This window comes from Macaca thibetana, chromosome 6 (genome assembly GCF_024542745.1).
Source record: "Macaca thibetana thibetana isolate TM-01 chromosome 6, ASM2454274v1, whole genome shotgun sequence".
NCBI classification, from domain to species: domain Eukaryota; kingdom Metazoa; phylum Chordata; class Mammalia; order Primates; family Cercopithecidae; genus Macaca; species Macaca thibetana.
In genome coordinates this window covers 307,272-328,283 of record NC_065583.1, presented here as the reverse complement: position 1 = coordinate 328,283, position 21,012 = coordinate 307,272, and the positions used below count along the sequence as shown (strand labels likewise).

At 46.0% G+C, this 21,012-nt stretch overlaps 1 protein-coding gene across 28 annotated transcripts in view; it reads left to right on the top strand.

Annotated features, from left to right (window-relative positions):
• Nucleotides 1-21,012, top strand: part of LOC126957112 (protein FAM153A-like) — a 76,412-nt gene that overhangs the window by 15,180 nt on the left and 40,220 nt on the right. For 24 of the 28 annotated variants that reach the window (XM_050794590.1, XM_050794591.1, XM_050794589.1 and 21 more), the window contains 13 exons: nt 3,447-3,581; nt 5,164-5,219; nt 6,198-6,222; nt 8,297-8,367; nt 8,794-8,824; nt 10,921-10,991; nt 11,453-11,477; nt 13,622-13,692; nt 14,152-14,176; nt 16,166-16,236; nt 16,663-16,693; nt 18,655-18,722; nt 19,194-19,218. In XM_050794590.1, the coding sequence (XP_050650547.1) occupies nt 3,447-3,581; nt 5,164-5,219; nt 6,198-6,222; nt 8,297-8,367; nt 8,794-8,824; nt 10,921-10,991; nt 11,453-11,477; nt 13,622-13,692; nt 14,152-14,176; nt 16,166-16,236; nt 16,663-16,693; nt 18,655-18,722; nt 19,194-19,218 (705 nt within the window). Of the gene's footprint in view, nt 1-280; nt 1,255-3,446; nt 3,582-5,163; nt 5,220-6,197; nt 6,223-8,296; nt 8,368-8,793; nt 8,825-10,920; nt 10,992-11,452; nt 11,478-13,621; nt 13,693-14,151; nt 14,177-16,165; nt 16,237-16,662; nt 16,694-18,654; nt 18,723-19,193; nt 19,219-21,012 lie in introns of those variants that run through there. The other 4 variants (XM_050794583.1, XM_050794572.1, XM_050794586.1 and 1 more) reach the window with 4 other exon arrangements.

Here is a 21,012-nt window from a genome sequence, read left to right as displayed (position 1 = left end):
CCTGGGTTTAAGCGATTCTCCTGCCTCAGCCTCCTGAGTAACTGGAATTACAGGCATCCACCACCACGCCCGGCTAAGTTTTGTATTTTTTTTTTTTTTTTGAGACGGAGTCTTTGCTCTGTCACCTAGGCTGGAGTGCAGTGGCGCGAACTCGGCTCACTACAAGCTCCGCCTCCTGGGTTTACGCCATTCTCCTGCCTCAGCTTCCCAAGTAGCTGGGACTACAGGCGCCCGCCACCTCGCCCGGCTAGTTTTTTTTTTGTACTTTTAGTAGAGATGGGGTTTCACCGTGTTAGCCAGGATGGTCTCGATCTCCTGACATTGTGATCCACCCGTCTCGGCCTCCCAAAGTGCTGGGATTACAGGCGTGAGCCACCGCGCCCGGCCAAGTTTTGTATTTTTAATAGAGACAGGGTTTCATCATGTTGGCGAGGCAGGTCTTGAACTCCTGACCTCCTAATCTACCTGCCTTGGCCTCCCAAATTGCTGGGATTACAGGCATGGGCCACTGCACCTGGCCTAAGTGCTTCTTTTTTCTTCGTGTATCAATGAATAGCCAGTCTTCGATATATACATTGTCAGAGAAATCCCTCAGTAAACTCAGAGATTCAGAAATTAGTAAGTATACAAAGTTAGTTGCTTACAGAGAAAAACTAGGTGTAGTATACATAACTGATGGGAGATTTTTAGAATTAGTATGAATTATATTCTTAGCATTTGGCTTGAAAATTGAACTTACACTACTGCATTTTAAATTTAATTTGGAAATACTTTAAAATTGTTGAACCTAGGACTGTCTGGTGACTCAGGAATAATAGAAATGGGTAGGGATGGCACTTCAGGTCAAGCATAGACTCTCCCTTTACTCTCAATGTTTTAGCTTTTCCCCTCTTCACCCTGAAATTTTCGCTATGAAATATATTGGAGAGGCAGATCTTTTTCCTCTTTTAATGTCTGTTTCATTCACATAGAATAATACGGTATGTCTGGGATTCAGGTTTTGAAACAAAACATGGAGTCTGAGTGACCCCTTGTCAAAGTGACCATGGACTGGTCTAGGTCACAGCAGTTGGGCCCCATATTGTGACACGTATGCTTGCAAAAATTCTACTGTGACCTGTCGCTGAGGTGACCTGACGATGTAGGTCTTGCCTTCATTTTCGCTGCCATTCTCGCAGCTGAACGTTGGCAGTTAAAGCAGCTTAGTTGTCTCAGGCCTCACGATGGGGAATAGTTCCAGTGGCTGCCTCAGGGGTATGTATGTTCATTTCTATCTTCTGACTGTGGTTTCTTCAGATGGGCCAGTTTTCCTGTATGTTAAATGTCATTCTGATTTTTTAAAAAATTTCCCCAGCTCCTATTTGTCCACATGTTTATAAATATGTTTTAGAGTTTTATTACTCAATTTATAATTTTTATTCTTCTATCAAGGTTTTTGCCTCAAATATTTTTCTCTAGAAAAATTTCTGTTTCCCACGCCAATTTTTTTTTTTTTTTTTGACAGAGTCTTGCTCTGTTGCCCAGGCTGGAGTGCAGTGGCATGATCGCGGCTCACAGCAACCTCCGCCCTCCTGGGTTTAAGCAATTCTTCTGCCTCAGCCTCCTGAGTAGCTGGGACTACAGGCGCCCACCACCACGCCCGGCTAATTTTTGTATTTTTAGTAGAGACAGGGTTTCATCATGTTGGTGAGGCAGGTCTTGAACTCCTGACCTCCTGATCTACCTGCCGTGGCCTCCCAAAGTGCTGGGATTACAGGCATGAGCTGCTGCGCCTGGCTTTTTATGTTATGTTATGTTATGTTATTTATTTATTTATTTATTTATTTATTTTGAGAGAGTCTCGTTCTGTCACCCAGGCTGGATTGCAGTGGCATGATCTCCGCTCTCTGCAACCTCCGTATCCCAGGTTCTTGCAATTCTCCTGCCTCAGCCTCCCAAGTAGCTGGGATTTGGGTTCCTGCCACCATGCCCAGCTAATTTTTGTATTTTTAGTAGGGACGGGGTTTTACAATATTGGCCAGGCTGGTCTTGAACTCCCGACTTTGTGATCTGCCCTCCTTGGCCTCCAGAGTGCTGGGATTGCAGGCGTGAGCCACCGCGCCCGGCCTTTGTGTTTTGTTTTGTTTGTTTTTTGTTTTAACACACTCTCCCATTGACTAGATACAGAAGAAACCACTGAAAACTCAACTGGGGTGCCACATTTTCAGTTCATTCCCACTAACTGCTTGTCGAGGGTGATTCAGTTGAAGGGAAGTTCATTCTTGGCACAGCCATCAAGGGTAGTTAGTCTGGAATGTCCTGTGTTCCGAACCAGCTTGGGGGCCAAGCAGAACTTGGTCCCTTGGTGTGGTCAGTTGGTTGTGGAGGGCTGCTCACTGCCAGACAGCTGACAATACGGGCGCTGGGTAGGATGACCAGACGTTTTCATTTGTTCCTCAGAGAGGCTTCGTTTGCAGGAAAGTGCCATATTTTAGCCCAGGTGTTAAAACCTAGAGACAGGAGTTATGTTTTGTTTAATGATTTGAGCTTTTTCTGGACTCAGCACCTCTTCCAATACCTCGACCTTCCTGAAGAGCCATTGGTGCAGGAGGATTGAGAAAGGGAGTGGAAAGAGCTCCAGGTCCAGGGTCCGGGCCATGATTTAGAGGCCTCAGGTGTTCAGGGATCTCTGTCCCCGGAAAATCAACCAAATTCCTGTCTCAGATCTATCATTGGTCAGTGTTGGGACTCTGGGCAGGTTGCTTCAAATCTCTTCATTTCACTTCCCTGAACTGTCACCTCTGAGTGGCACCCCCTGCTCTGCCCATCTCTCTGAGCTGATGTGGGCCCCACAGGAAATTCGAACAGAAACTTTTCACGAGTTCTAAAGCATAAGACACATGTCAAGAATGAAGAGAATTTTACCCTCCACTGCCCTAGAGTCCCCCAAGTGCCTTCTCTGTTAACCACTACCAAGGGCCTGACTTGTTCTTGCAGACATGAAATAATTGAATTCAACACTCTATGGCACTTAGGAAGCACCCGTCTTAAGGCTTTTGGTCTGTTTAGCTGTTTTTACCCTTTTAACATAACATGGGCTATTATCAGCATTTCCACATTCAGACTAAGGATCGGAGGCCCAGAGGGGTCTGTAGAACTCCCTCAGATTCTGGCAGCTTCTCAAAAGTCCTCGAGCTCAGATTCTCTGCACCAGACCCTACGCTCTCGGTCAGTCCAATCTGCCTTTCTGTAACGTCTCATCTCAATACAGGCATTTGCCTGCCCCGTTGTAAGTGCAACCCACAGTGCAAGTTCTTTCTGAAGCCAAACTCAGATTCAGGGGACTTTGCTCTGCAGATGATGAACAATGGGATCAAACATGTAAGCTGTGAATAAATAATGACTCATTTATCTGATCTTCTGCAGCAAGATATCAACAGCTGTCTTTATTTTAATTCACTTCCCAGCATGTTCTGTTGAAGATCCAAGAGCGGGTCCTGGGGTGCCCAGGGAGTCCTCCGTCCGCCGCCGCAGGCGTAAGAAGCGAAACCTCCGTCGCTGGTGTCCCAGCTGTGTGCGCCCTAGAGTCATACCAATGGAAGGTACCGTGGAAACTCAGTCGTTCAGTTCATTCACGATAGGATTTCTAGATTCTTCAGTGTCATATTTCAGACAATTGTAAAATTGCTACACTGTATTCTTTGTTTCACGTGTACGTGTTTAAATGTATTAAGTCAGTCACTAGTGCTGCAACTATAGCAGTAAAGGTGTATTTCCATTCCCGTTTTGGGTTTCCTTTTAATAGTAAAGAACATCTCAGTGCAAATTGTAGACATTTTGCTGATTGTTAAACATTAACTAACAAGGATCTTTTTCTGAGACAGTGTTGCCAGGTTTGTAAAGTGATGGACATCACTTCAAACTGTTTGGAAGTAACCTAAAAGTGAAGGAAGTGGTACCAAAAATTTCCATATACCCACCTTCCTCAGTTTTGTGATCCCATCTTACGTGAGTGTGATAACGCTTGTAACAATGGCTGAGCCAATAGTGACATGTTCTTATGAACGGAAGTCCGGGGTGAGCATCAAGGTTCACTCCGTGTCGTCCAGTCTATGGGTTCTGACAAACTCACAATGTCCTTTGTCACCCTGACAGAATAATTTCACATCCTAAACATGACCTGAGCTGCATCTACTAATTCCTCTCTTTTCTGAGAATTCCTGCCAACCATGGATGATTTTACTGCCTCTATAGGCTTCCTTTTCCAGAATTTCATAGAGTTGGAATCATGTCGTATGTAGCTGCTTATGACTAACTTATTTTACTTAGCAATATACATGTAAGATCTTTTGTATCTTTTTGAAGCTTAACAGCTTAATAATTCTTATCAGTGAACAATAGCCCACTGGTTTCATCGAACAGTGTTAATATATATTTTCTTTGTGATTAGCCTGGTTGGAGGTTTACCAATTCTATTGATCTTTTCTAAGAAGCAGCTTTTGGTTTTGTTGAGTTTCTTTGTTTATTTTGTTATTTCTATTACATTGATTTCTGCAAATATTATTATGTTTTGGGGGAGGGGGGGTTGTCTGGTTTACATTACACTACACTTTTTTCTCTAGTTTCTTAAGGTGGAAAGTAAGACATCTGGATTTGGATTATGTTTAACTTAACTGCACAGAAGTGTGAATGGCACTGATGACCCTGAAGTGTGCACTTGATTATTAAAATAATAAATATGATGTATTTTGGCCACATATTGATTTTAAAGCCACTAAAATGAATGATAAGTGCAGGAGGAGCATGTGTATATCCAGGAAAGATAAATGACATTATAACATTTGAACAACAAAAGGAAATTTACCAGGCCTCAAAAACACACAAGGTGTGTTGGGACACTGTCATGGAATCAGCAGTGCATCTGTGTGTCACCCTGTGTGAACACTGCCTATTTCCCAGTGGTGAGGTGGCTGAGCCAGAGAACCAGGCCCTGACTTCTGTGGCTTTCCTGATGGTCTCATTTGCCTTTCCTTATCACCAAGGAGGGTATCCCAGTGGTAGCCAAGTTTCTCCCCTTAACTCACCTCCTTTACACATGCCATCCCCCTGTCCCCAGCACCCAATGCTGCCTACGGGATTTCTTCTGTGGAACCAACATGCTGACAGCTACTCTGTGTTTTCTAGATCACGAGGACCTGGCACGGGAGCCTTCATCTGAGGATGTCCCAGGCGTTCACATGGTAAGTTCTTCTTTATGTTTCTAAGATGGAAATTTTGTTGCTCTTGGTTCTTTTTATTTTATTTGAAATGAGATATGAAAATCTTGCCGTGTACATCATATAGATGACTTACAGAATTTTTTGGTGGGAAAATGTGAGCGTTCATTACCAGGTAAGAAATGATCTCAGTTGAGCGCGGTGGCTCCAGCCTGTAATCCCAGCACTTTGGGAGGCCGAGGCGGGCAGATCACGAGGTCAGGAGATTGAGACCGTCCTGGCTAACATGGTAAAACCCCGTCTCTACTAAAAATACAAAAAATTAGCCAGGCGTGGTGGCGGCGCCTGTGATCCCAGCTACTCGGGAGGCTGAGGCAGGAGAATGGCGGGAACCCGGGAGGTGGAGCTTGCAGTGAGCGGGAATTGCGCCACTGCACTCCAGCCTGGGTGACAAGAGTGAGACTCCATCTCAAAAAAAAAAAAAAAAGAAAGAAAAATGATCTCAGATAGCATTCTTAGATGACACCTTCAGTTACGAACTATATGGTAGAAATATATTTTTTTAGGGAAAAAGCTTTCTTCTTATAACATTGTGACTATACAACCAAAACAATCTTAAATGTCTTGCATAAAAATCTTGTGCCTTTCCAGAAGTGTCTTCTAGGCTTTATTTTGGGACCCTTGCCTCAACCACTGTCTCCCATCTGCTTTTCTAATATCACCAGTAAAGACAAGACCTGTGTGGTGAAACCCCATCTCTACTAAAAATACAAAAATTAGCCAGGCATGGTGACCGGCAACTGTAATCTCAGCTACTGGGGAGGCTGAGGGAGCAGGAACAGTTGAGCCCAGGAGACGGAGGTTGCAATAAGCCAAGATCATGACACTGCACTCCAGCCTGGGTGACAGTAAGATTCCAGCAAAAAAAGAAAAGAAAAACCTGTGCACACAGGACACGGCATGGTCTGACCCTTACAGTGTTTTATTTTTCTCTAAATGCAGGTGGACAAAGCCACACAGACAAAGAGTACGTATTCTGGGATCACCCCTATGCTGAGGAAAAATTCTAGTGTTGACACAGGTGACACTTTCTTGCCCCATTTTTCTGGAGAGCCACTCTGGTGTGAACTTCCTGCCAGAAATGTGAGCCACTCTGGTGTGAACTTCCTGCCAGAAATGTGAGCCACTCTGGTGTGAACTTCCTGCCAGAAATGTGAGCCACTCTGGTGTGAACTTCCTGCCAGAAATGTGATTCAAGCACTTTTGTCTTAAGAAGTGAAGAACCCGGTCAAGAAATGTGACCATTGACTCTAGTGCCTGGAAGGCAGAGTGTCATTTGGAGAGAAGAGTGTGCTGGGCATCAGGGTTGGGAAGTATGGAGGAATGAGTCAATGTGGAGTGATTGTGAATATCTCTGCGAGTTTGTGTGCTTTTCCCCAGAAAATATGTTCCCATGTGCAAAGCACAACACAAAGATTGATACTCTGAACCCAAAATGTCATCACCACTGCACTTTCCAAAAATCAACCCATTCATTCCTCATCACAGCTGTAGTGGAAGGTTAAGTTTAATATCCCTAGTCATCACATGGAGATGATGTAGAGATAAATTTTCAGGCTTTTGGTCTCCTAAATGGAAATGGCATAGATGAACTCGGGAATGGGTGGAAGGTTGATGCTGTGGGCTACTAGTCTGAAGTTATCACGTGGCCCTGGTGTAACTTGTCACCCTGTCAGAGAGTCCTTAGCATCTGTGTATGTGGAAGTGTGTTGGCCTATAAAGATCTCAAGCACTGTGTACCACAATAGAATGGTCTCAATGGTCAGCTGACCCAGAGTTTGAGTAGGTTCATTGTACAATGGACTTTGGTGCGGTTGTTAGTATGAAACATACAGAGAGAGTTGCCAGGCATTTGGTCTTAAGTGATGGGGTATTCCTCACCTCCTGGTCAAAAGCAAGGAACATTCAGGGACATTCTATTGTATTTAATGACATCGTCACCACAAACATTAGAAATGTTCCAATTCAGTATCACACATACCTAAGACACAGGACCTAACAAAATTTCAAGGAGCCTGTTGGCTGTTATTCCGGTGCCCATCTCCTCTCCTGGAATCTTCCGCACAACTGGGTTAGAAAGGGTCAGCACCCCCGCCAGCTGCCCCCCAGGAAGTGCTGTCCCAGTCCTGGGGCCAGTGTGAGCATGAGCAGCAGCGGACCCCATGACACACACACGTTGACAGGAAGAGCAGAAGGACAAACATCACAGGCCAAGGAGGGGTCATCTGTAAATGGTAGGATAATTCAGTATTTTCATCTTGATTTAGTCTTCTTTAAAACAAAAGGTTACTGAATGCATACAACATTTTGGCTAGAATTAAATCTCTTCTTTGAAGAAATGTTGCTTTTTATCTTGTTCAAAATGTTCTGGCCGGGCATTTTGGATGGCCAAAGCAGTCGAATCACTTGAGGTCAGCAGTTCAAGACCAGCCTGACCAACATGGAGAAACCCAGTCTCTACTAAAAATACAGAATTAGCTGGACATAGTGGCGCATGCCTGTAATCCTAGCTACTCTGGAGGCTGAGGCAGGAGAATCGCTTGAACCTGGGAGGCTGATGTTGCAGTGAGCCGAGATCACACCATTACACTCCAGCCTGGTCAAGAAGAGAAAAAGTCCGTCTCAAAAAAAAAAAAAAATTGTTCTAGAAGCGATGAAAAACACAGCAACAGGACATGTGGATCCTGCGAAGAAAATGATCTCAAGGGGATCAAGAAGGGAGGGCAAATTAGCTCAGGTCAGATTAGGAAGGAGGAGCCCTATAGGGAAACACTGTGTGGTGTAACCGGTTTCAGAGGGGTTAGTTCATGTGCAAGACGTTGCCTTAGCTAGAGGACCAAGGCCCTGTCTTCTGTGGCCATCCTGATGCCGTCCTTCACCATTTGCCTTCCCTCACCACCATGGAGGATGGACCGGCAGAGGCTGAGCCTGTGCTGTGAACACACCTTTCCACACACGCCAGCCCTGGGTCCACAACTCCAAGACCACCTGAGGGATTCAGTCAGTGGAGCTCATGTGCTTATAGTGACTCTATTTCCCAGGTGACAAGGAACATCTAGAGGAGGATGTGCCAGGACAGACATCCTCGGAGGAAGCCACAGGGGTTCACATGGTAAATTCTTCTTTTTTCCTCTAAAATGGAAATTTTATTTCTCTCTGTTTCAGTTGAATTAAGATGTATACATCTTACCATGTACATTATAGGTGACTTACAGAATTTCTTGGTGGGCAAATGTCAGAGTTCATTATCACCAAAAAAAATGATTTCAGATGGCATCCACATTTGCAAACTGTATGTCAGCAGGCATTTTCCTCAAGAGAAATGCCTTCTTCTTGAGAAGTATTTGGAATTGTCAAACAAAAACATTGGAAAATCTTGCAGAAAAATCTTGTGCGTTACAATGAATGTCTTCTAGATATTGGGGCCATTGTCTCAACCACTATTTTCCATCAGTTTTTTTAGTGTCAAGTTAAGAAAAGACCTATGCATGCAAGAGTCAGCATGGTCTGACCCTCATAGTGTTTTCTTTTTCTCTAGATGCGGGTGGACCCAACCACACTGGCAAAGAGTACGTATTCTGGGGTCATCTCTTTGTTGAGGTTTGAAATCCTAGTGTTGCAAAGGTGGCACTGTTTGCCCTAGGGTGTGAGTGGCAGGGCGAGCACTTGCCTTCCTAGGAGAATGGAGGGTGACTCATGCATTACGAGGTGGGGAAAGACAAATGTGACTGTGGTACAGCAGAGGCTCCAGGATGTCCCCATTGAACCCACTGTGGACAAAGGTTGGTTGGCTGCTTGTTTCTGAAGGCTTTTGCAAAACAAGTGAATGCATTTGGTTTTGGTCAATAGGAATAGAACCTGAACAGTACAGCCTGTGTTTTTTCTTGGAGTATGCGTTTGGTGGAAACTTATGTGTATATATTGAATTTAATTGCTGTGTAGGTGTCAATACTTATCCCACATTTTAAAACAATCAGGCTGGTGTGATTTTAAAATGTCCCTCGCTAACCTCAGAAACTTATCTCTTCATAACCCAATTCTCCTAGTCATGTTTAATCTCTAGAATACAGTTTCTGTGTGGTACTCGGGGGCTTCCTGCTGAGTGATTAAAGGTAGAAATCTGTGTTACCAACATTGAGGCCCTAAGAATTCACAGGCAGCTGCCCACTGGGCTCTATGAGGGAGAGAGCAGGCTACAGCCTTGGCCTGGGTCTGCAGAGGAACATGATTTGGAGGAGCAGAAGGAAGGCATGAGGGCAGCAAAGCCATGGGGGACGCCGAGGTGCAACATCAGGAGAGTCAGTTCTACATCATCACCTGGGCGTGGGCGGAATGTTCACGCCTCATCTGAAGGAAGAGTTGAGCTCCGACTTCATGGCTGGCCTGAATATTGGCCGTCTTCCTAAGAGCCTGGTCATAGGAGCTCCTTCCTTGTTTCTAGTCTTCTCCATCTTCCTGTGTATTGAGGGCAATGGCACCACCAGAGATTAGTGAGAGACAGAGAACAGGAGTGAGTTCCTGTAATGTTCAACTTAGCCCAGAGAGGACATGATCAGCAGGGACGGATTGAGGGTCAGGCCAGACACGGATTAGTTTCCATGCTTGATCTCCCTGTGGCTGGGACAAAGAACAGCTTCTGGGAGTCTCTGGACAGCTGGTCCTTCTGTAGCTATTATTGGCCAAGAGTGGCCTGGCCCAGAGTTCCGTTTTACTGGAGGGAAGCCTCAGCTCCCAGGCTGAGCAGCTGCCCAGTGCTGGTGTCAGAGGAGGTGAGGAGACCCTGCTCTAAGGCAGGCTGAGCCCAACAAAGGGAGAGGGGCTGCCCTGGCGTTAGGTTGTCCTTTCTACTTTCCCATGTGACCCATAAGACATCAGTTTCTCTGTATCTCTGAGACAGCCTTGCAATCATCAGTCCAAAAGTCTATTGTCTCCTACTCATAGGTAGAGGAATCCTGGCCATGGCAGGTTACGGGAGGGCAGGGACTGTGTCCTCCTCATTCCTTCTCATCTCAGAGCTCAGTCCTGGGCATCCCATCTTGGGCCCCAGTGATGTTCTGATGCCAGCATTCCTGTTCTGAAATCTAGCACATGTTGTAAAGGCTTTCTGCTCTTTTTCTGTAGTCTCTGGGTTCCCACGCTTACCCAGGAGCCTGGGGTCAGGGGAGAAGAGTGTGGGCTCCTCATGCAGTGAGGTTTTCTCTTCTCTGCTCCTGCGGTTCTGCTCATGTCTTTTCCTGAAGTGGGCACGGAATGATTACAATAATAAATTTTGTATATGTTTTGCCACAATAATGTCTCAAGTTCAATAAAAGGGATGGAAAGTGAAGGAGAAGCATATGTCGACCCAGGAAAGACAAATGACATTGTCACATTTCAACAGGAAAGTGGAAATTTCCCAGGCCTCTAAATGCGTAGGGGAAGGATGAGACACTGCCACGGCATCGGCAGTGCGTGTCTGTGCTGCCAAGGCTCTGTCTTTCATGGCTTTCCTGATGGTCTCACTGACCTTTCTTCATCACCAAGGAGGATGTTCTGGCAAGAGTTCCGTTTTTGCAGTTAACCCCCCTTGTCTACATGTGCCAGCCCCGTGTTTTTAGCACCCGCGTCTCCCTGACGGGTTCCTTCAGTGCACCCAACATGCTGACAATGACTCCGTGTTTCCTAGAGCGCGACGAAGACTTGTTGTGTGAGCATCCACTCAAGATACTATCTGAGATGTTACTAGGCTCTTTTGAGGTAAAGTCTTTTTTGTTTATCTGAGGTGGGAATTTTGTTTCTCTTGGTTTCCATATAAATTGAGGTAAGATATGATAATCTTTCCACGTACAGTATGGATGACTTACAGAATTTCTTTATGGGCAGCTGAAGATGAGACTTTATTACCCAGAAGAATGAATTCAAGATAACATTTATAGGTGGCAGGTTCACCTAAAAACTCTATGGCAGTAAGCATTTTCCATGGAAGTTCTTTCTTCTTGTAAAGAATGGTGAACATGCAGTGAAAATAAACTTGAAAATCGGGCACAAAAATCTTGTGCCTTTGCACGTGTCCTCTAGGCTTTATTTGGGGACGTTGTGTTGACTGTTTTCACTATTTCCATTGGGTTTTCTAATGTCAGCAAGTGCAGTAGAGACCTGTGCACACAGGACACAGTGTGGTCTGACTCTTGTCATGTTTTTCTTTTCTCTAATTGCAGAAGAGCATTGACGTAGAGACAGAAGGTATGTAATCTGGGATAGCTTTTTTAAAAATTGTTTTTATTTTACTTGGAAGTCTGGGATGCATGTGTAGAACGGCAAGTTTGTTATATAAGAATAAATGTGTCATGGTGGTTTGCTGCACCTATCAACACGTCATCTAGGTTTACTGCTCAGCATGCATTACGTATTTATACTAATGCTCTCCCTCCCCTTGCCCCCCACGCAGCAGGAATTACTTTTTTGCTAAGGTAATATCTTAGGTGCCACTTTTTTCTGTGCATTTGTTGGAGACTTTCTCTGGAGCTTCCTAACAGAAATGAGGTTTTAGGCAGTTTGGTATGAAAAACAGTAAGACTTTGGTACAGAATTATGACCATCTTTCTGTAGTCTCTGCAGGAAGTGGTGTCCCGTACATGAAAGAGGGTGGTGTGCATCAGGTTTGGGAGGTGTGGAGGAGAGAGTCTGTGGGCAGTGAATGTGTCTTTGGGATTTTTTGGGCATGATCATAGCACAACACAAGGATTAATTTGTTTTTTTTAAGACTATTCCATCACCCTGCACACTTTACATAAATCAACCTTTTCATTCTCTACCACAGTTGTCTGAAGTTAAGTTTAATATCCCCAGTCATCAGATACTGGTTGGGCAGGGATGAATTTCTCAACGTCTGGCTTTCTCTGTAGAGGAGGGAAATGGGAAATCAGGAGTGGGTGGAAGGTTGATTCTATGGGCTACTGTCCAGTATTGATCTCACAGCCCTGGTATAACTCATCAGTCTGCAGACTTTGAGCACCTAGGTGTGCATGTGGAAGTTTTCTAGCGTATAGACATTCTAAGCACTGTCTGTCCTCATAGGATGGTCTTAATGGTTGCATAACCCAGAATTAGAGTTGGGATATTTTAGAGTGGACTTTGGTGTGGTCAGAAATGTGAAACACACATGGCGAGGTCACAGGCTTTTCGTTCAGTGGTCGTGTTATTCCTCAGATCCTGTTTAAAAGCAGAGAACAGGCTGGGTGTGGTGGCTCACGCCTGTAATCCAGCACTTTGGGAGGGCAAGGCGGGTGAATCACTTGAGGTCAGGGGTTTGAGACGAGCCTGGCTAACACTGTCTCTACTAAAAACACAAAAATTAACTGAGTGTGGTGGCAGGTGCCAGTAATCCCAGCTACCCAGGAGGCTGAGGCAGGAGAATCACTTGTACCTGGGAGACAGAGGTTGCAATGAGCCTAGATCATACCACTGCACTCTAGCCTGGGCAACAGAGTGAGATTTTGTCTTAAGAAAAACAAACGGAGGAAATTCAGGGACACAGTCTATTCTATTTAATAACACGATTGCCACAAGTGTCACATATGCCCTAATTCAGCCCACACAACCAAGACTCAGTGCAGAATAGGAACTCAAGGAAGAACTAGGGTGTTATTCTGACGTCCATCTCCCCCGGAGGAATTTCCTGCATAGCTAGTTTGGAGAGTGTTAGCGTCCCCACCTCCTGCCCCCCATGATGGGTTGTCCTGGTGTTGGAGCCAGCGTGAGCGTGAGCAGCAACTGCTTTCACAGACACATACATTGTGTTGAAAAGGAAGAGCGGAAGGGCAAATATGCTAAGTGTGTGTCATCTTTCAATGATAGGATAGTTGACTATTTTAAAATGTTGGTTTAATTCTCTTTGAATCAAAGGTTCAGAGAAGTCCTAACTTTTTTGACTAGAATTAAATTTTTTTTGAAGAAAGGTGGCTTTTTATGCAGCACAAAATGTTTCGGGTTGGAGGATGATGATCAGCAGCACCCGTGGATGCTGTGGGGGAAATGACCTCAGAAGGGATCACGAAGGGAGGGCAAGTTAGCTCAGGTCAGATTAGGAAGGAGGAACCTGACACGCTGTAGGGAGGGTCGCCTGCCCCGTGTCCTGTGCCCTCTTTGAGATCAGCTGTGTCTCATTGCTGAACTTGCCTTAGCTAGAGGACCAAGGCTCTGTTTCCCATGGCTTTCCTCATGGTCTCATTTGCCTGCCTTCACCACCAAGGAGGATGGGCCTACAGCTCCGTCTGTGGTAACCTACCTTCTTCACACATGCCAGCCTCATGTCCACACCACCCAATACAACCCGAGGAATCTTCTCAGCAGAATCCATGTGGTGACACTTACCCTATGTCTCCTAGATCCTCAAGAGGACCTCGCAGCAGAACATCCATGTGAGGCACCCGTTGAGAGGGTCCTCTCTGTTATCAACGTAAGTTCTTCTTTCTTTATCTGAAAGGGGAATTTCATTTTCCTAGGTTTCTTTCAATTTCACTTGAATAAAGATAGGAAAACCTTACTAACATGTACATTATAGATGCCTTAGAGAATTTCTTGGTGGGAAAATGTAAAATGAGAATTCTTTACCAACTAAGGACTAATTCAAGATGGCATTCTTGGATGACAGCTTCAGTTACAAACTATGTCAGCAAGCACTTTCATCAGGAGGAAAACCTCCTTGAAAATACTGAACTTACCACCAAAATTAACTTTAAAATCTTGCACAAAATCCTGGTGACTCTGTACAAGTGTTTTCTAGGCTTTATTTTTGTGGCCGTTGCCTCCACCAGAATTTCCCATCTGGCTTTCTAATAGCACTAAGTTAAGAAAAGACCTGTGTCAAGGACAGCACGATCTTACCCTCACAGAGTTTTCCTTTCTCTAAACTCAGGCGGAGGCATTCACAGAGACAAATGGTACGTATTCCGGGATCACCTATTTGGTAAGGAAAATTCTTAGTATTAAGAAAGGTGACACATTCTTGCCTGGCATTATCGGGAGAACCATTCTCCTTGGAACTTTCTATTGGAAATGAGGTTAGGGTAGAACTTACTGAGTGTACTGAAGAGGGGTGACCATCCTACGTAGTGCCTGTTAGCTGCAGTGTCGTTTTTATGACATCGAATGAGGTGCATCAGGGTGGGGGGTGTCAGGAGTCTGTGTAGAATGATCATGAGTGTCTTTGGGAGGATGTGTACATTTCTCCAGAAAGCATGTTTCCATGTGCACAGCTCAACACAAAGATGAGTGTGGTAAGTAAAAATCCCATTACCACTGCACACCGTGCGTCAATCAGCCCATTGGTCCTCCACCACGGCTGTAGCTGAAGGGCAGTTGGAGATCCCCAGCACTCAGGTGGAGATAGTGCAGAGATGAATTTGCCAAGCTCTTTATCTCCTCAGTGGAGGAGGCAGAGGTGCACTCAGGAGTGGGTGGAAGGTGATGCCATGGGCTCCTACTCGGCAGTAATCACGTGGTTCTGGTATAATTTGTCATTGTGGCACAGAGCGTGAGCACCTAGGTGTGCACATGAAATCTGGATAGCCTTCAGAATTCCCAAATACTGTCTCTCATGTAGGATTGTGTCAATGGTCACATAACTCAGTGTAGGGATAAGTACATTTTACAGTGGACTTTGGTGTGGTCACAAATGGCAAACAGACATTGAGAGGTCAGGCTTTTGGCTGCAGTGCTGTGTTAATTTTCTCATCTCCTGGTGAAAAGCAGAAAATGATCAGACATGTTATATTGTATTTAATGAGATAATCACCACAATCCTTACACGTGCTGCAGTTCAGCACACACACCCAAGACACAGCAGCAAATAAGAACGGAAGGAACAACTTGGGTATTATCCTGGTACTCATCTTCTCGCTGGAATCTTCTACAGAGCTGGGTTAGAGAGGGTCAGCGCCCCCACCTGCTGCCCCCCAGGGTGGGCTGTCCTAGGGCTGGAGCCAGTGTGAGCATGAGCAGCAGCAGGCCCCACGGCACACACACACATTGTGTTAAAAGGAAGAGCGGAAGGACAAACATCACATGCCAAGTAGGAGTCGTCTGTAAATGGTAGGATAATTGAGTATTTTCAAATCTTGGTTTGGTCTTCTTTAAAACAAAAGGTTAGTGAATATAGAGAATATTTTAGCTAGAATTGAGTCTCCTCTTTGAAGAAAGGTTGCTTTTTATCTAGTACAAAATGTTCTGTCCGGCCACGGTGTCTGACACCTGTAATCCCAGCATGGTGGGAGGCCCAGACGGGTGGGTCACCTGAGGTCGGGAGTTCGAAACCAGACTGACCAACATGGAGAAAACCCGTCTCTACTAAAAATACAAAATTAGCCTGGCGTGGTGATGCATGTCTGTAATCCCAGCGACTCAGAAGGCTGAGGCTGGAGAATCGCTTGAACCTGGGAGGCTGAGGTTGTGGTGAGTTGAGATTGTGCCATTGTACTTCAGCCTGCGCAATAAGAGCAAAACTCCATCTCAAAAAAAGGAAAAAGTTCTAGGAGGGACAAAACACACACAGTAGAACATGTGGATCCTGGGGAGGAAATGACCTCGAGGGGATCGAGAAGGCAGGACAAGTTAGCTCAGGTCAGATTAGGAAGGAGGAGCCCTGGATGCTGCAGGGAAACACTGTGTGGTGGGCCCTGTTTGAGATGGGTTATTTCATGTGCAAGAGGTTGCCTTAGCTAGAGGACCAAGGCCCTGTCTTCTGTGGCCATCCTGATGCCGTCCTTCACCATTTGCCTTCCCTCACCACCATGGAGGATGGACCGGCAGAGGCTGAGTCTATGCTGTGAACACACCTTTCCACACACGCCAGCCCCGGGTCCACAACTCCAAGACCACCTGAGGGATTCAGTCAGTGGAGCTCATGTGCTTATAGTGACTCTGTTTCGCAGGTGACCTGGACGATCTGGAGGAGGATGTGCCAGAGCAGACATCCTCGGAGGAAGCCTCAGGGGTTCACATGGTAAAGTCTTCTTTTATCCTCTGAAATGGAAATTTTATTTCTCTCGGTTTCTCTCTGTTTTAACGGAACTAAGATGTATACATCTTACCATGTACATTATAGGTGACTTAAGGAATATCTTGGTGGCAAATGTCAGAGTTCATTATCAACTAAAACATGCTTTCAGATGGCATTCACATTTACACACTGTATGTCAGCAGGCATTTTCCTCAAGAGAAATGCCTCCTTCTTGAGAAGTATTTGGAGTTGTCAAAAACAATGGAAAATCTTGTAGAAAAATCTTGTGCCTTTCCACGAATGTCTTCTAGATATCGGGGCCATTTTCCCAACCACTGTTTACCATGTGTCTTTTTAATTCAACAAGTGAAGACCTGTGCACCCAGGAGACAACATGGTCTGACCCTCATGGTGTTTTCTTTTCTCTAGATGCGGGTGGACCCAACCACACTGGCAAAGAGTACGTATTCTGGGGTCATCTCTTTGTTGAGGTTTGAAACCTCAGTGTTGCGAAGGTGGCGCTGTTTCACCTGCATTTGCTCAAGGGCTTCTCTTGTTTGAGCTTCCTTTAGAAATGAGATTTGGGAAGTTTGATTTAAAAAATACGAAGAGTCAGGCCGGGCGCAATGGCTTATGCCTGTAATCCCAGCACTTTGAGAGGCCGAGACAGGTGGATCATCTGACGTCGGCAGTTTGAGACCAGACTGACTAACATTGGGAAATCCTGTCTCTCCTAAAAATGCAAAATTAGCCGGGCATGGTGGTGCATGCCTGTAATCCCAGCTACTCAGGAGTCTGAGGCAGGAGAATCAGTGGAGCCCAAGAGGTGGAGATTGTAATGAGCCAAGATTGTGACATTGCACTCTAGCCTAGGGAACAACAGTGAAATCTGTCTCAAAAAAAAAAAAAAAAAAAAAGGACCAAAAACTAAGAGTCCAGTAAACGACTCTAACCATGGTACGGTCATTCCAGGAAGCAGCAGTGTCATGTAGGGTGAGGTGCTGCATCAGGATTTGGAGAGACAGAGGAGCGAGTCTATATGGAATGATTGTGGATGTCTGGGAGTGTGTGTGCATTTCCCCAGAAAACATACTCCCATGTTCACAGCACAACACAAGCATCAATGTTCAAGGACAATTCCATCACCACTGCACAGTTTGCATAAATCAACCCATTCATCCTCCACCACAGCTGTTCCTGAAGATAAATTTAGCATCCCCAGTCCTCAGATGGACATGGTGCAGAGACGAATTTCCCAAGCTCTTGATCTTTTAAATGGAAGAAGCACATGTGACCTCGGGAATGAGTGGAATGTTAATGCCATGGGCTACTACCTGGAATTTGTCACAAAGCCCTGGTATAATTTCTTGCTAGGCCAGGTGGTTCCAGCACTTCTGTGTGCGAGTGGGAGAATGAAAACCTATTCAGATCCCAAACACTATCATGACTGGATGGTGTCAGTGCTCAGCTCACCCAGGGTTGGTTTGAGCAGGTACATTGTACAGTGGGCTTCAGTGTGATCATTAACGTAAAACACACAGAGTCCACAGGCTTTTGGTCTACAGCAGTGAGGTCATTCCTCAGCTCCTGTTGGAAAGCAGACAATGATGAGTGGCATATTCTATTGTATTTAATGAAATTATCACTGCACGTCTTAGAAATTCAGTAGAACCCAATCCCAAGACACGGCTTCCCATAAAATCTCAAGGATCATCCTGGGTGTTAGCCTGGCACCCATTTTCCCTGCTGGAATCTCCTGCATAGCTGGGCTGGAGAGGGTCAGTGCCCGGCCCCCGGCCCCCTCGCTGCTCCCATGACAGGCTGTCCCGGTGCTGGAGTCAGTGTGAGCATGAGCAGCAGTGAACCCCACGGGGCACACACTTTGCGTTGAAAAGGAAGAGTGGAAGGACAAATCTCACAGGCTAGGTAGGGGTCATCTTTAAATGGTAGGATAATTGGGTATTTTCAAATCTCGGTTTAATTGCCTCATCACAAACAGTTAGTTAATGAAATCTTTTGGCTAGAATTAAATCTCTTTCAAGAAAGGTTGCTTCTTATTCAGTACAAAACCTTCTAGAAGGGGTGATATACAGAGCAGCAGCACATGTGCGTTCTGAGGAGGAAATGACTTTGGCAGGGATCAATAAGAGGGCACTTGAGCTCAGGTCAGATTAGGAAGGAGGAGCCCTAAGAGGCTGCCAGGGACACACGGCCTGCACTATGTGGTGTGCGCTGTTTGAGGTTGGCAATTTCACGTTTACGAGGTGGCCTGGAGCTAGAAAGCCAAAGGCCCTCATTCCCTTTCTTCCCTGCCTCTGTCCTGCTCTGCTGTCCTCCTCCCCCACCCACCTCAAGCAATGTTTCTGAATTGTTCGTGAGCAACAGCACCAAGGTGCTGACGGTCACTGTGTGTCCTCCTAGTTCCGCCGGGACATCTGCAGGCGTGGTCCAGTGACAGCGAAGACGAGGAGGACCCAGAGGATGTGGAGGTCAGGCCACCTGGATTTGTCTGAGAAAAACTGCTGCTTTCTTAGCTTTATTTTATTTGGGTGAAATTAAGATACGAGAATGTGACAACATATATCTTAGATTAGTTACACAATGTCCTTGGGAGGAGCTTTAAGTGAGAGTCTGTTCCCCACTGAGGGTTGACTTAATACAGAGGGAGAAAGTGACAGCATCCACCACACATTGTGGGGCAGTGAGCTCTTGTGCCTTTACCAACTTGGTTCTCTTTCGAACAAAATCACTTACTGGCCAACCAACATGGACTTGAGAGGAAACGTCCTCTGAGAAAAATGTGTCTTTACTGTGATTCGATTTGCTCTGTTCTTCTTTTGGGTTCCTCTGAACACCGGTGTCCATCTTGTTTTCTAATGTCACTAAGTGAAGAAAAGTCCTGTGCACACAGGACACAGCAGGGTCTGATGCTCATAGCAATTTACTTTCTGTCATTACAGAGATCCTCAGGAGTTACAGAAAAGGGTACGTATTGCGGAAGCCCTCCCATCCTGATGAGTCCCCCAGATGATGAGGAATGTGCCACGGTCTCGCTGGCCTTCCTGTGGACAGGCAGCCTGAGTGGAGCTTCCTCTCATGGATGAGGACCTAGGCTGTAATGGGAGGGAGGGATGGTTGTTGCAGATAGAGCATGATGGTCACATTCTGGAGTCCCCGGGAGCAACTGCATTCTCTGAGCATGGGGTGAGGTTGTGCGAATTGATTTGCTGCGTGTCTTTTTGAATTCATGTGGTGAGTGTCCAAAATACGTAATGTCAAGATCATGTAGAGGCCCAGCCTCTATCCCTCAGTCTAGTCTGGTTTCCGTGTTCTGTGCTCAGGAAACACAGCAACATGAAAAGGTAACCGAAGGGCTTGCCCTAGGGTGTGAGTGGCAGGGCGAGCACTTGTCTTCCTAGGAGGATGGAGGGTGACTCATGCATTACAAGGTGGGGAAAGACAAATGTGGCTGTGGGACAGCAGAGGCTCCAGGATGTCCCCATTGAACCCACCGTGGACAAAGGTTGGTTGGCTGCTTGTTTCTGAAGGCTTTTGCAAAACAAGTGAATGCATTTGGTTTTGGTCAATAGGAATAGAACCTGAACCAAGTACAGCCTGTGTTTTTTCTTGGAGTATGCGTTTGGTGGAAACTTAGGTGTATGTATTGAATTTGATTGCTGTGTAGGTGTCAATACTTACCCCACATTTTAAAACAATGAGGCTGCTGTGATTTTAAAATGTCCCTCGCTAACCTCAGAAACTATCTCTTCATAACCCAATTCTCCTAGTCATGTTTAATCTCTAGAATACAGTTTCTGTGTGGTACTCGGGGGCTTCCTGCTGAGTGATTAATGGTAGAAATCCGTGTTACCAACAATGAGGCCCTAAGAATTCACAGGCGGCTGCCCACTGGGCTCTGTGAGGGAGAGAGCAGGCTACAGCCTTGGCCTGGGCCTGCAGAGGGACATGATTTGGAGGAGCAGAAGGAAGGCATGAGGGCAGCAAAGCCATGGGGGACGCCGAGGTGCAACATCAGGAGAGTCAGTTCCACATCATCACCTGGGCGGGGGAGGAATGTTCAAGTCTCATCGGAAGGAGGAGTTGAGCTCCAACTTCATGGCTGGCCTGAACATTGGCCGTCTTCCTAAGAGCCTGGACAGAGGAGCTACTTTCTTGTTTCTAGTCTTCTCCATCTTCCTGTGTGTTGAGGGCAGTGGCACCACCAGAGATTAGTGAGAGACAGAGAACAGGAGTGAGTTCCTGAAATATTCAGCTTAGCCCAGAGAGGACATGATCAGCAGGGACGGAATGAGGGTCAGGCCAGACACAGATTAGTTTCCATGCTTGATCTCCCTGTGGCTGGGACAAAGAACAGCTTCTGGGAATCTCTGGACAGATGATCCTTGTGTAGCTATTATTATGGCCAAGAGTGGCCTGGCCCAGAGTTCCGTTTTACTGGAGGGAAGCCTCAGCTCCCAGGCTGAGCAGGTACCCAGTGCTGGTGTCAGAGGAGGTGAGGAGACCCTGCTCTAAGGCAGGCTGAGCCCAACAAAGGGAGAGGGGCTGCCCTGGCGTTAGGTGGTCCTTGCACCTTTCATGTGTGACCTATAAGACATGAATTTCTCTGTATCTCTGAGACAGCCTTGCAATCATCAGTCCAAAAGTCTGTTGTCTCCTACTCATAGGTGGGGGGGAGTCCTGGCCATGGCAGGTCTCTGGAGGGCACGGACTGTGTCCTCATTCCTTCTCATCTCAGAGCTCAGTCCTGGGCATCCCATC